Source organism: Balearica regulorum, chromosome W (assembly GCF_011004875.1).
Source record: "Balearica regulorum gibbericeps isolate bBalReg1 chromosome W, bBalReg1.pri, whole genome shotgun sequence".
Taxonomy (NCBI): Eukaryota; Metazoa; Chordata; class Aves; order Gruiformes; family Gruidae; genus Balearica; species Balearica regulorum.
The window spans coordinates 3,159,335-3,175,121 of record NC_046219.1 but is presented as its reverse complement, the minus strand read 5'-3'; the positions used below and the strand labels follow the sequence as shown (position 1 = coordinate 3,175,121).

General features: G+C 42.3%; 1 protein-coding gene across 1 annotated transcript in view; it reads right to left on the bottom strand.

The window, feature by feature from the left end:
* LOC142599342 (uncharacterized) overlaps positions 1-15,569 on the bottom strand; it is a 739,733-nt gene extending 724,164 nt beyond the window's left edge. Inside the window, 2 exon segments of the mRNA XM_075739209.1 lie at positions 13,832-14,790; positions 15,509-15,569. Of these exon segments, the coding sequence (XP_075595324.1) occupies positions 13,832-14,790; positions 15,509-15,569 (1,020 nt within the window).
* Positions 15,570-15,787: the final 218 nt, after the last annotated feature.

Sequence of the window (15,787 nt, the reverse complement as noted above, 5' to 3'; positions counted from 1 at the left end):
TCTGTATTAACTAGTTGTAAGGGACCCTTAAGTAAGACTAACATAAGTGTTGTTGGTGCTACAGGGAAAAAACTTTGAGGCCCTTTTTACAGCCTATGGAACTCGCAGTTGGGGATACTAAATTAACACACAAATTCCTCTATATGCCAGAATGGCCTTTACCATTACTTGGATGGGATTTACTCTGTAAATTAAATGCACAATTAACCTTCTCTGAAGATTCTGTTCAGTTACATAGTCCCCCAGAGAATGCGTGGAGAGCTCAGATATGCCTGTTGACTGAGAAGAATCCTGCAGAAGAGGGAGATATTCCCGATGAAGTGTTGGACGCGGTAATACCTATAGCATGGTCCTCGGGAACTCCAGGACGAGCCAAGAATGTGACTCCGGTAAAGATTCAACTGAAACCAGGAGCCCAGCTGGTAAGAAAGAAACAATATCCTATTAAATTGGAAGTTCGGAAGGGACTGGAACCTACAATAAATTCTTTTTTAGAACATGGACAGCTAAGGGAATGTCAATCAGAATTTAATACTCCAATTTTTCCTGTAAAGAAACCTCACTCCCAGGAATATAGACTGGTACAAGATTTACGAGAAGTTAATGCGAGAACTATAGATGTGCACCCTGTGGTTCCAAATCCTTACACCCTCCTTGCCTCAATTCCTGATAGCAATACTTATTTTATAGTACTGGACTGGAAGGATGCTTTCTTTTGTATACCTGTGGATGAACAGAGTCAGACCATTTTTGCTTTTGAATGGGAAAACCTGACTACAGGATGAAAGATGCAACTCTCTTGGACTGTTCGGTAATGCATAGGCGAAGGAACTAGAACAATGGCACACAGGCTGGACCTACAAGATGAACCCCTACCTGATGCTGAAGCGGCATTAACTGCTAAAAGAAATGGTTTTGGGCCCAAAATGCAGAGTATAGCAGATATTGTAGTAAAGAAATGTGCCATCTGTTGTGCTAATAACCCAGAAATTGGGAAGAAGATTATGGGAGGACTTGTGAAACAAGGAATAACCCCTGGGGAATACTGGCAGATAGACTTTTCAGAATTACCTAGATGTAACCGGTATAAATATTTATTGGTATTAGTAGATACCTTCTCTGGTTGGCCAGAGGCTTTCCCTTGTTGTACCAACAAAGCTAGGGAGGTAATTAAAATCTTGTTAAAAGAAATTATACCCAGATTTGGTATTCCAGAGGGGATCTCCTCTGATAACGGAACTCGTTTTATTGCAGAAATAGTACAGGAAATTTCCAAGTTTTTGCAGATTAAATGGGAACTACACACCCCCGGAGGCCTCAATCTAGTGGGAAAGTAGAAAGAATGAGTCAGACTCTCAAAAGACAAGTTTCTAAACTTTGTCAGGAAGCGCACCTTAAGTGGACAGAAGCCTTACCCATAGCTCTTTTGCGAATCCGAATAACCCCTAGGGTCAGGGAAGGAGTAAGCCCCTTTGAAATCATATACGGGAAAGCATATCCTACATACCTTTTAAATGTCAAGGGAGACCAAATGCATATAAAAGGTCAGGCTGCAATTAAAGAATACTTGATTTCTCTTTCGCAGACTTTACCTTCACTGCAAAGGTACCTAAATCAAAAGGTGTCTCTTCCCTTGAACGCACCAGTTCACCCATTCAAACCAGGACATGTTTACATACGGACCTGGAAAGATGAACTACTAAAAGAGAAATGGAAAGGACCCTATACCGTGCCATTGAAGACTTATACTGCGGTCAAAGTAGAGGGAATTAATTCCTGGATTCATTATACATGGGTAAAAAGAGCACCAAGGCGTGATGAAGATGAATGGACCTCCACACCAACCAGAGAAGTTAAGCCTCGATGAACTGTACCTGAGAAACTCTCTTGGACTGTCCTTCCCCAATGATTCAAAAATAGCCCCACCTTGTTCGGTAATGCATTGGCGAAGGAACTAGAACAATGGTACAGTGAGTATAACACCATCACACTGTTACAGTATGTAGATGATTTGTTGATTGATTCTGATACCTATGAAGAGTGTTTGGAAGCCACAATCAGCTTGCTTAATTTTCTAGCTACCGAAGCTCCAAGAAGAAAGCCCAGATAGGAAAAGAAAGGGTCCAATATATGGGATTTGAAGTGATGAAAGGACAAAGAGAATTGAGTGCTGAAAGAAAGAAGGCCATTTGCAGAATTGCTGTACCTATGTCAAAGAAACAATTAAGGGGCTTTTTAGGAATGGCTGGGTGGTGTCGGCTATGGATTCCTAACTTCGGACTAATTGCCAAACCATTGTATGCTGCTATAAAAGGAACTGAAGGGATTTTAGAATGCACATGGGAATGTTGTAAAAGTTTTGATGAAACTTAGGTTAGGAAAGCCAAAGCCCTGATAGAAATTAGTCTGGCCAGGGATGTCAAGGACAACAAGAAAAGCTTCTATAGGTATGTTAGTGAGAAAAGGAGGACAAGAGAAAATGTGGGTCCCCTCCAGAATGAAATGGGCGACCTGGTTACCCAGGATATGGAGAAGGCTGAGGTACTCAAGGACTTTGCCTCAGTCTTCACTGGCAAATGCTTGAGCCACACTGCCCAGGTCACAGAAGGCAAAGGCAGGGACTGGGAGAATGCAGAACCGCCCACTGTAGGAGAAGATCAGGTTCGAGAATATCTAAGGAACCTGAAGGTGCACAAGTCCATGGGACCTGATGAGATGCATCTGTGGGTCCTGAGGGAACTGGCAGATGAAGTGTCCAGGCCACTCTCCATCATATTTGAGAAGTCCTGGCAGTCTGGCGAAGTTCCCGCCGACTGGAAGAAAGGGGACATAACCCCTATTTTTAAGAAGGGTAAAAAGGAAGACCCAGGGAACCACAGACTGGTCAGTCTCACCTCTGTGCCTGGCAAGATTATGGAGCAGACCCTCCTGGAGACTATGCTCAGGCACATGGAAAATAAGGTGGTGATTGGTGACAGCCAACATGGCTTCACTGAAGGCAAATCGTGCCTGACAAACTTGGTGGCCTTCTATGATGGGGTTACAGCATTGGTGGATAAGAGAAGGGCAACTGACGTCATCTACCTGGACTTGTGCAAGGCATTTGACACTGTCCCGCATGACATCCTTGTCTCTAAATTGGAGAGACATGCGTTTGATGGATGGACCACTCGGTGGATAAGGAATTGGCTGGATGGTCGCACTCAAAGGGTTGTGGTCAACGGCTCAATGTCCAAGTGGAGAACAGTGACGAGTGGTGTTCCTCGGGTCAGTACTGGGACCGGCACTGTTCAACATCTTTGTCGGTGACATGGACAGTGGGATCGAGTGCACCCTCAGCAAGTTTGCTGACAACACCAAGCTGTGTGGTGTGGTCGACACGCTGGAGGGAAGGGATGCCATCCAGAGGGACCTTGACAGGCTGGAGAGGTGGGCCCGTGCGAACCACATGAAGTTCAACAAGGCCAAGTGCAAGGTCCTGCACGTGGGTCGGGGCAATCCCAAGCACGACTATAGGCTGGGTGGAGAATGGATTGAGAGGAGCCCCGAGGAGCAGGACTTGGGGGTATTGATTGATGAGAAGCTCAACATGAGCCAGCAGTGTGCGCTTGCAGCCCAGAAAGCCAACCGTGTCCTGGGCTGCATCAAAAGAGGCGTGACCAGCAGGTCGAGGGAGGTGATCCTGCCCCTCTACTTGGCTCTTGTGAGACCCCACCTGGAGTACTGCATCCAGCTCTGGGGGCCCCAGTACAGGAGAGACATGGAGCTGTTGGAGGGAGTCCAGAGGAGGGCCACGAAGCTGATCAGAGGGCTGGAGCACCTCTCCTATGAGGACAGGCTGAGAGAGTTGGGATTGTTCAGCCTGGAGAAGGCTCCGGGGAGACCTTATTGCAGCCTTCCAGTACCTGAAGGGGGCCTACAGGGAAGATGGGGAGGGACTGTTTATCAGGGAGTGTAGTGACAGGACAAGGGGTAATGGGTTCAAGCTGAAGGAGGGTCAATTTAGATTAGATGTTAGAAAGAAATTCTTTACTGTGAGGGTGGTGAGGCACTGGCACAGGTTGCCCAGAGAGGTTGTGGAGGCCCCCTCCCTGGAAGTGTTTAAGGCCAGGTTGGATGAGGCTTTGGGCAACCTGGTCTATTGGAGGGTGTCCCTGCCTGCAGCAGGGGTGTTGGAACTAGATGATCTTTAAGGTCCCTTCCAACCCAAACCATTCTATGATTCTATGAAGAGAAAACTGACAGAAGCCCCTGCACTAGGGCTCCCAAACTTGAGAAAACCCTTTCAGTTATATGTACATGAGACAACAAGTGGCACTGGGGATGCTGACACAGAAATTGGGAAGCTGGAAGAGACCAGTGGGATACTTTTCCAAACAACTGGATGAGGTCAGTAAAGGTTGACCTGCCCGCTTGCGAGCAGTAGCGGCGACTGAAACCCTAATTGAAGAATCTCGAAAACTAACCCTGGGCCAACCAATTACTGTGTTTGTACCTCATGCTGTATCGTCTCTTCTTGAAAATAAGGGACACCACTGGATATCCCCGAGTAGGTTAGCTAAATACCAAGCTGTGCCGTTAGAACAAGACGATGTCATACTTTCTTTGACCTCCACCTTGAATCCTGCCACCTTACTCCCAGTCTCTGAGTCTGATGAACTGCAACATGATTGTGTAACCACTACTGAACAAGTGTATTCCAGCAGGCCGGACCTACAAGATGAACCCCTACCTGATGCCAAAGCGGAACTCTTCACTGATGGCAGCAGTTACGTGTTGGAAGGAAAACAAAGAGCTGGATATGGAGTGGTAACAAATAACCAAACATTAGAAACCAGAGCGCTGCCTAGCAATACATCCACTCAATAGGCAGAGTTGATGGCACTGACAAGAGCTTTAGAGCCGAGTCATGGAAAAAGGGTCAATATATATATACACACTGCTTGTAAATATGTTTTTGGAGTGGTGCATGCGCATGGAGCGATCTGGAAAGAGAGGGGACTATTAAACTCACAAGGAAATCCAATAAAATATGGGACAGAAATTATGAAACTCTTACAAGCAGCTCTTCAACCAAAAGAGGTTGCAATAATGCATTGTAAAGCTCACCAAAAGGGAAACAGTGAAGTTATAAAAGGAAATCGAAAAGCAGATCGGCTAGCTAAAGCAGCAGCCATGAGGGAGTCCAACTTAGAAGGAGCTTTAATTCCAGGATCTCATTTAGAACTGTTACCACCAAAATACACTGAAAAGGAAAACCAGTTGGCAGAACAATCGGATTGCTCCAAAAATGATCAACGTTGGTGGGTGACACCACTGAAACAATTATTGATTCCTGAAAAAAAAAGATGGAAATTGTGCTTAAAAGACTGCACCAAGAAACGCATACAGGAGCAGATGCACTGGTATTAACCGCTAAAAGAAATGTTTTTGGGCCCAAAATGCAGAGTATAGCAGATATTGTAGTAAAGAGATGTGCCATCTGTTGTGCTAATAACCCCAAAATCGGGAAGAAGATTATGGGAGGACTTGTGAAACAAGGACTAACCCCTGGGGAATACTGGCAGATGATAGACTTTTCAGAATTACCTACATGTAACCAGTATGAATATTTATTGGTATTAGTAGATACCCTCTCTGGTTGGCCAGAGGCTTTCCCTTGTCAACATATGATGAACTGACTGCAACCCCCATTCTCTGTCCCCCTCTGCTGCTGAGGGGGGGGCAGAGGTTGAAGCCGGGAGTGAAGTTGAGCCTGGGAAGAAGGGAGGGGTGGGGGGAGGTGTTTTAAGATTTGGGTTTATTTCTCATTGCTCTACTCTGTTTTGCATGGCAATAAATTGGATTATTTTTTTCTAAATTGAGTCTGTTTTGCCCATAACAGTAACTGATGAATCAACCTCTCCCTGTCCTTACCTTAACCCATGAGCCTCTTGTTATTTTTTTTCTCTCCCTTGTTCAGTTGAGGAGAGGGAACGATAGAGCAGCTTTGGTGGGCACCTGGCCTCCAGCCATGGTCAACCCACCACACACCTGCTCCATTGATGGCCAACAGACCAACTTTTAAGGTGTTCAGAACATATTTTGGTAGTGGGTATATTTTTAAGAAGAAATTTAATCAACTTATCCCTGTTAAATATTTATCAAATTATGCAAGTGACAAGCAAAAAATCAATTAATCCCTTTTAACATAATATAAAATAGCACATAGCAGAAGGGGATTTTATCATTAAAGATATGAGATCATGAACACCTCCAAAGGGGCGAGTTAATCAAATAAGGCCATAATATGACAAGCAGCCTATCAGAAGAAATTCTATTTCCTGCAGTATGCAAGTTGCATTTGAGTTACTGGGTCGCGTAACCATTCTACCAACCTTGTTTGAGGATGTCACACTCAGCTTCACCGATGAAAGAGGACAAAAGTAGATTGTATGAAAGGGGAATTCCAAGAGCTGATATCGACAGTGGGTGTAATTAGAGGAAGTGCTGACAGTTACAGATACAGACCTTTCCCCTGGGCACATAATGTGTATTGCACTCCCTTCTCCAAAATAATAACAACACACACACACTAAGTATGGATATACATACACTTGAAGAACTAGCTATATAGAGAGAACAGTTTGAAGCTTATGGCAGGGGAGACTCAAGATTTTTATTTTTCTTTTGAAAACTAAGAGTTTAAGGCCATATCCTTAGCTGGTCCAAAACCTTACAGCTCCATTGACTTCAGCTGAGCTCTGATGATTTACACAGGCTAATGTTCTGTCTCAGAGTATGTAATCTTTTCCTATTAATGTTTATTTGCTATGCCATATTGACTACAAAACGCCCGACAATAGCTAGACAGTGGGTGTGCTGTGACTGCCACTTACTACACGAATCATAATCATGCTACTGCTACCTTGTGCTTCCTCCATTTATTTGTCATATCCATCTGGTGTCCCTCCTACATAGACTAAGAGTAGATACTGTCTACAAGTGCAGTTCTCATCCTACACTGGGAATGAAAATAGTATTACAATAGCAATAAGCAAAAATTAGCATCTGATATCTAATAGAAACAACACAGTAATATAGAAGCCCTCTCCCTCCATGTCATGGTTTAGGCCCAGCTGGCAGCAAGGTAGGACGCGGCCGCTCGCTCACCCCTCCCCCAGCATGATGGGGAGGAGAAGTATAACAAAAGGCTTGGGTCGAGATAAGGACAGGGAGAGATCACTCACTAATTATCGTCACAAGCAAAACAGACTGAACTTAGAAAAAGAGATTCATCTAATTTATTACTAAACAAAACAGAATAGAGCAATGAGAAAATAACATCAAGTCTTAAAACACCTCCCCCCACCCCTCCCATCTTCCCGGGCTCAACTTCACTCCCAGCTTCAACCTCCTCCTCCCCCCTCAGCAGCACAGGGGGGTGGGGGGGAATGGGAGTTGCAGTCAATGCAGCGCATGTTGTTTCTGCCGCTTCTTTGTCCTCAGGGGGAGGACTCCTCTCATCGTTCCCCTGCTCCAGCGTGGAGTCTCTCCCACGGGCTACAGTCCTTCACAAAATGCTCCAGCGTGGGTCTCTTCCATGGGGTGCAGACCTTCAGGAGAAAAACTGCTCCAGCATGGGTCCCCCACGGGGTCACAAGTCCTGCCAGCAAAACTGCTCCAGCGTGGGCTCCTCTCTCCACAGGGCCACAGGTCCTGCCAGGAGCTTGCTCCAGCGCGGGCTTCCCACGGGCCACAGCCTCCTTCAGGTGTCTCCACCTGCTCCGGTGTGGGGTCCTCCACGGGCTGCAGGTGGAATCTCTACACCCCCTCATCCTTCCTCCATGGGCTGCAGGGGGACAGCCTGCTTCACCATGGTCTTCACCACAGGCTGCAGGGGGATCTCTGCTCCGGCGCCTGGAGCACCTCCTCCCCCCTCCTCCTCCTGCACTGACCTTGGTGTTACATCTTTGCGCTTCTCTCTCTGGCTGCAAAACCTTCCCCCAACTGTGTGGTGGGTTTTTTTTTCCCTTCTTAAATATGTTATCACAGAGGCGCTGATTAGCTTGGCCTTGGCCAGCGGCGGGCCCATCTTGGAGCTGGCTGGCATTGGCTCTGTCAGACACAAGTGGAAGCTTCTAGAAGCTCCTCACAGAAGCCACCCCTATAGCCCCCACCCGCTACCAAAACCTTGCCACGCAAACCCAACACACTCCAGGACCTCAAGGTGCTTGGATTAGTTTGTAAGCAGTTTTTTTATAGAAAATGAAATATAAGGTACTAAAAGATCAAAGGATTAGCTTGTGATTATACTATTAGCAGATCTTCTTCCAGCTGTAAAAGAAAAAAAAAATTATGAGGAAATTTATAATCATTATTAAGCATAACTTCACTACAGCTACTAAATGCTACCAAGTCTGAAGCTGTACAGAAGCTGTCATAATAAATCCTGAATCCTGGCAAAATTCATTAAAATTCATATTTTGTGGACTCTCTGAAAAAGAGCTAAAAATTGCTGACACAGTTTGCTAGCTTTGGGTAAGTTTTGAAAAATTCAAGAATTCAAAACATGGCTCATGCAGAAGGAATTCTTGCGGATTTAAGTTTAAAATCATGTTCATTTATCTACAGTGACCTATCTTACTGACCATCTTACTGACCTTCTGATCTTCATATAAGAACAGAAGACATGAGAGTACCACCTCTGAACTTCGCTCATCTGAAACACAGCTTCATCTAAAAACAATCATTTTCCAGGAACTGGGATGTAGCAGTCATATTGTATCTGAAATGGCTTAAAGAAGAAAATACTGTCATAGTAGTGGGCAGAAATAACACCAGCAACCATAATATAGACATATATATTATTTAAAAAATAATAATAATTAAAAAATATCAATGTTTACATTGGATTTCACATGATCCCTATACAAGACTGTCTTTACTACTTATCTTGTGATACTACCATAAACCTGTAATTCACTATTTGTTCCCTGGTTTACTGAGCCTTGCAACATTGTATTTGTGAATCAGTTTCCACCCGTCAGTTCAGAACCACTATGCTTCACTTCCACCATCCTTTGTCTCTATCTATTCATACTACCTTTAATATAAAGAAAGCCTCTTATGTTATGAGTTACTGCTATGCCTGCTGCAATGGGATGCTCAACTTGGTTGAAGAAGCAGGCACAGTTTATTACAAACAACATCAAAATGTCCTGACCTCCCTGAATAGTTAGTGAAGAGTGCTTGGAGGACACCTACAATACTGTTCCCAAAGAGGAGGGCCCCTGTCTTCCGTCAGATGGAGCTAACAGCTGCTTAGCATTTCTGCTTGAAGTCCTTGATAATTTTGCATTGCAACACTTTGCTGATTTTATTTCACTAGTAAAATATACATTAAACCAACCTGGGGGGTGTTTAAGTAGCTGCCATGTGCAAATAGGTCTTTTGTATCCTTCAGGAAAAGCAAACAGCTTCACAAAGGAATATTAAGTAGCACACAGTAAAATCATGTAGCAGATGAAATGATGGACTTAAGGGAGAAGGCTATGTATTAAAATGCATCTCCTGTGTCTAGGCACTCAAGATGCTGAAACACTGAACAAGCTTCTGCAAGTTCAGTCTAGAAAAGATCCCATAAAGAGGCAGCGGTTTTAATCTCAGAAACAGCCTGAATTATCCTAGGGTCATGAAATCCCAGGAGTGGGAGGTAGGGGCAAACCATATAGAAAAAAAATTATAGAAAACCATGAACTACAATAAAAAGACTTTGTAATCTAAAACAATAGAGTCTAAGGTGGGACCTCAGCACTTTATTTGCTGTCTGTACAAGTTCTCAAGTATAGTTGTCCAAGCAACTCAGGCTGTGATCTGAATCTTAGCTGAGTTCAATTTAGGCCTCCAGATGTAGGTGTCTGTATGTAGGGTAGATTTCTAAGCTATTTTTTTTAGTCAGTGGAAAGAGATAATACAATCCCAATGGCATTTAGGGCACAATTTAGATGAGTAGCCAGTTTGTGATGAAGATTTGTGGCAGAGAACTATTCAGCAGGACTGACTGCTCTGGCAAGCTCTCCACTGACTATAAAGACAGCTTCACCATCCAGCACAGTAGTAGACACTTATATACTGGCACCTAATTGTGGATATTTTAACCAAAATCTAAATCCTACTGACTGGGGTTTTCTGGGGTGGGGTTTTTGGGTTTGGGGTGTTGTGGTTTTTTTATTTAAAGAATAAAATTAGTGTTGCGTGTAGACTTCTCCAGACTAAGGAGGCCCATTACAGAAGATTTTGGGAATGATTTTCTTAAAATTACTTAGTCCTTTAAGCTGGATGAGTCTTGCCCATAGAAAAATGCATTAACCATAAGGCTATCAAAGTCAGATGTACCATGTATTATTCCCGACAAGCAGGACCAAGTCACACAGGTTCTCCTATCAAATACTAGGGCAGGATAGCCATATATCAACATAGGATGTCAAAATAGGATATCAAATCCTATCAGATGCTCATCAAATTATTACCCATGTCAAATCTTCACTGCAATTGCTACAAGCATGTCCCCTGTTTTAGTCATAAATTAAGATTTCAGTTGCTAGTGAAGCTGCCTATGAACTTGCATATTCAGTAGGCATTCTGGTAGAGAACTACAGCATGCCAACTCAGAAGGCTAAACAGCAGAGCTATAAATAAAGCAGGACCCTGTTTCCAAGAAACACTAACACCTACACAGCTCATCATCTGTAATTTAACAGAGTACTGAAAGACCAAAGTGTTCCATACTCATCTTCAGACTGGGCAGGGACAGGGAGAGAGTACAACTCAAAGTGAATCAAAAGTAGAAGAAACTCTCATGACCAAATAAACAAATATAAAAAGAAATAGATAATATGTGGCTTAGGGAGATTTAAATTAATCATCTTACAGTGGAGCTGCAGAAGAAACAATTGGTTTTTTGTAGCATGCTTCCTTTGCAGTCAACATATAAGAAACAAGGCATTTTGGTCACATTTTCTTCAAGTCCATACATTTTCAGAGCTCTGATTTTTTTGCCTGTACTTAAATCAGACAAATTGCAGGTTTTTTAGTTGGTTCCTGTATTTCAACTCCTCTTTGCTTTCTTATTTCTTTATTTCCTTGTGGGTACAAACTTCTTCAGAACAAACTTTTGAAAGAGATCTGAGGACAGGACTTTGAAACTGGGAAGTTTGAATCCCTTTGAGCTGTGTATTTCCACCTGATGGCCCTCAAAGCATTCTAAATGCTGCAGAAGGTGAGGAGCAGAGGTAGAAAGATGCAAATTTTTTATGTATCATTAACTTCTTCCTGAGTTGGAACACATCACCTCTGTCATTTCAATAATGTTCCTAACAGCAGAGAGATTTTTTTTTTCCCTGTGTCATAAGTATTTGAAGCAAAATTGCAATTCTAGTCCTGATGCCATTGTGCTGCTTTGAAGAGCTTTGGTAGATAGGGCTATTGTAACAGAATTACAATTCTGTAGGTATAACAATGTCTGAACTACAAGCCTGCATAAGTATCTATCATCTCACTCAATAACTGAATGCAGAGACAGACCTTGCATAAATTCTTAACACCTATAAAACAGATTTTTGAGGTTTTATAAGTTTTTTTGTAAAACAGATGGTTGAGTTTTTCTAAAAGGAAAATTCCAGATTTTTTTTCCTGGTACTTTGGAATTCTTTCTTGAAAAGAGAAAATACAATACTTATCTTTAAAATATTCAGGGAACTGTAATAGATGTACAAATTTAGCTGAAGTCACATTCCCACAAAAATACTGGACTAAACTCAAAAAGTTTGTAAGCACCTAGAGGATAATAAGAGAAGAGCAACAGCCAATTTACATTCATCAAAAACAAATCATGTCAAACTAATCTAATTCCTACTATGACAAGGTAACTGGCCTTGTGCATAATGGAGAAACAGGAAATGTCATATACTTCGACTTTAGCAAAGCATTGACAGTGTCTTACATGAAGGACTTACTTACAAAAAAGTTTGAGAAACATTATCTAGGTGAACCTCTAGAGTGTGGGATTACATAGCTACTGTCAAAGCATCAAAGTTAGATAGCTACCCCCACTCAATACAGTTGGCTATTTAGGATTCTGTCTGATGTCTGTGTCACAGTTTAACCCTAGCTGGCAACTAAGCATCACACAGCTGCTCGCTCAATCCCCCTCAGCAGGATGGGGGAGAGAACTGGAAGGGTAAAAGTGAGAAAACTAATGGGTTGAGATAAGAACAGTTTAATATAATAATAATGATAAAGTTTTAATGAAAAGGAAAATAACAAAGAGATAGAAATAAAACCCAAGAAAGACAAGTGATGCAAATGAAAACAATTGTTCACCACCAACTGACTGATGCCCAGTGAGTCCCTGAGCAGCAGCCCCCTGGCCAGCCTTCTCCCTAGTTTATTGCTGAGCATGATGTCATATGGTATGGAATATCCCTTTGGTTAGTGTGGGTCAGCTGTCCCAGTTGTGTCCCCTCCCAACTCCTTGTGCACCCTCAACCTACTCGTTGGCAGGCAGTGTGAGAAACAGAAAAGGCCTTGACTCTGTGTAAGCACTAGTCAGCAATAATGAAAACATCCCTGTGTTGTCAACACTTTTCAGCACAAATCTAAAACATAGCCTCTGTCCTGGTTCTGGCTAGGATAGAGTTAATTTTCACAAGGAGCCAGGACAGGTGAGCCAAGCTGGCCAGGGGGCTATTCCATACCATGTGATGTCATGCTCACCATAAAAGGGGGCTAGTCGGGGAGGGGTGGGTTTGGCACGACTCCGGGACAGTCTTGTCACCGAAATCCGGGAATAAACCTCGTAACACCAATGTAGTGTTAAAAGGCAGGCATTCTTTATTGCAGCGCTGGATGCACGGGGGATAGTTCCACCTAACGTGCATACCTAGCCTACGAACACGCACATATTTATATTCTCAATACACACATGGTCACAATTACATCACATAGTTACATAGTTACTTCATTATGATTGGTGTAAAACTTTCTCGCTTTGCTTTTAAAGCTATATACTTAAAGAAATTCAGAGAGCATGCCCAGTGAGGGGTGGTCGTACCTTGGAGGTGGGTAGTTTTTAGCATGGAGGTGTGTTTTGGTATTATAATGAGATTATAATGAACAAAGTTCACTCAAAGGACATGATTTTGACAGAAAATGAAATATTACTTGGCTCATGTACCAACCATGCAGTTTATCAGTTCCATGGTACATACCAACCTCTCAGGTTCTCATTCCTAAAATATTTTTCTCATTCCCTACTACTGCTAATGATCTCATCTTGATCCCATCACCATGGTTAAAAAGTTAAACACATCGGTTACAATCCCCCCGTTGGAAGTTTTGAAATAATCACCTTTTCAATACTTCCACTATACTAATTATTTTCTATGTGTTGGAGGAAACTCTGGGATTGTTTGTTTATTTTGCTGTTTCACAACAGCTTGGATGATCATATGAGTGAGAGAAGTTTCACGAATAATTTTTTTTTTTCAGATGTGTTAACCGATTCATCATTTTCCAAGTTATGATATATAATATTATTGACAAGGTCATACTGATCAAAACCAATGTTAAAAGAATCACGATGGGGCGACACAACTTGTTTAGGATGCCTGTAGCAGTAGGCGACCATCCGAAAAGTGTGTCCCACCATTTAAGTTCTGCATCTCTCTGCACTGTTTTAAAAACTCGATGTATTTCTTTCACATTATGATGAACAGTTATTAGGGTTTTCGTTAGGATGAACCTCAAAATGGTAAATATTTTGTTTAGTGTCCAAACAAATATTTTGTGCCTTAATTGCATTATCTTCACAGACAAATCCTTGTTGTTCCCGCACGATGCAAGATTCCAAATTAACAGTTTGCCATTTTTCATTCATCTTTCGGGCCCATACTCTATGCTCGGAAGGATAGAGTATAGTTCCGTTATGGTTTATCCCTAATGCAATAATGGGGTAAATTGAGTATTTGGTAGCATTGGATATAGTGAGCACAAAAGTTGTAGCTGTGTTTGTAACGGGATCATAAGTAAAGTTTACCAGGCTCCACCAGGACTGGAGTTCTTTCTCAAAATCAGTAGCACTGTCCCAAATTATTTTCCTAATTTCAGTAGGGAGAGTGCCTTCTTCGCCTTCTCTTATAATTGAGGCAGCCACCGACTGCATCCATAATTGAGCCTGAATGCAACTGAGAGCCAAGGAGAGGTTATTTTGGATCACCCCAAGTGCGTCCGTAATTAACTCGTGGTCCCTTACATTTATTCTTTCCCATGTGGGTAATATACTTGACAATAGCCACTGGTTAGTTCCTAAAGCCAATAAAGAAGATCGTAAAGGTTGTTGTAATCTAGCCAAATCACTAATTGAGGCCGCCAATTTGTTCATTATTACTTCTGAATCAATGCTATTTAAAACTCCCAATCCTGTTCCCAAAACACCGGTCAAGTCTCTCCGTGTTCTTTTCATAGCAAGAGTTCGTTTCTGCAGCCAAGTTGTCCACCCCTCATATGAGATTTTTAAGAAAGGTGAACAAGCTGGTTGAATATCTGAAACATTGTTTTGCATTGACAATTCAACTTGTTTGAGAGACCATGCCGGGTTAAACAACATTTGTTGCAAGCCTGTATTTCTGATCACGTATGGTCCAATTTCAAAGATTTTCGGGTTAAGCGCAACAATTGGTTGAGTAGTAGGTATTATAACGTCTATTTTAAGTTCTCCCCAGTATTTGGTGTTATTTTTACCACATATTACTTTACGGGAGTATTGTACAGTAGTCAAATTTAACCAACAGTCTAAATTTTGATCTTTACACAAAATAGGGCCATGTGATCCATTTTCATAACTGTTTATAGGTTCAGTGCGAGATTTAGTGATTAATCTGCATCTTATTGTGATGTCATTCCCTCGTGATACCATAAAAGAGGGGGTGACTTCACTTTTACTAGTTAACGTAAAAAGGGTTTCTGTGCCAGCGTGCGTGACTATTGCAACAAGCATCACTAGGGGTTTAGTTACAACATTTATCTTGAATTTGAATGTAAGGCCTCGTAATCTTCCTGTCAATGGGTTAGGTCGCCAATTGCATATCACATAAACTGGCTTAGTCAAAGTAAAATTGTGCCAACAATCCCCTTGTTCCTTAATACAGAATTTGGTGATTTCAACATTATTGGTACTAGGGTCTAAGGAGTAATTACCGACATTCTGCTGGCGGCAACACGTAATGAGAGAATCTTGTTTGTTACATTTCCATTCTGTGGTGGGACAGAGTCTCGTTGTAAGATTAGAACTAGGGTCTAATAGATTTCCGGTGATGGTAACTGAAGAAGCTTTCTCATGAAGAGATCCTTCCATCTTTCTGCATCCTACTTGGATTTTTTCTCCAATTGTTCCTGTTAAGACACGGACCCAGTCCTTTCTGTCCCATTCCCACTCTGGTGGGTGGTAAACTTCAGATTCATGCATTACCACAGTGGCTAAATTTGGGGAACGGTCTTTGAGATATGGTCCCATCATAGCTTGGGACCATGGCCATTCTGTATTTCTTTGGCTACAGATCAGCGACAAAACAAAAAAAAAGTGTTATTAACCCAATCAAACAATTCATAATATTCATAGTTCAACACATAACATGCAAACCCTTTATAAATTTTCCATTTTGAAAACCAGTTCTTTTAGCTTTCCAGTTCCCTGTCAAATTTTCTACACAGTCTGAGTTTCAAAGGTCCTTTTTGCATAGATGTCCGC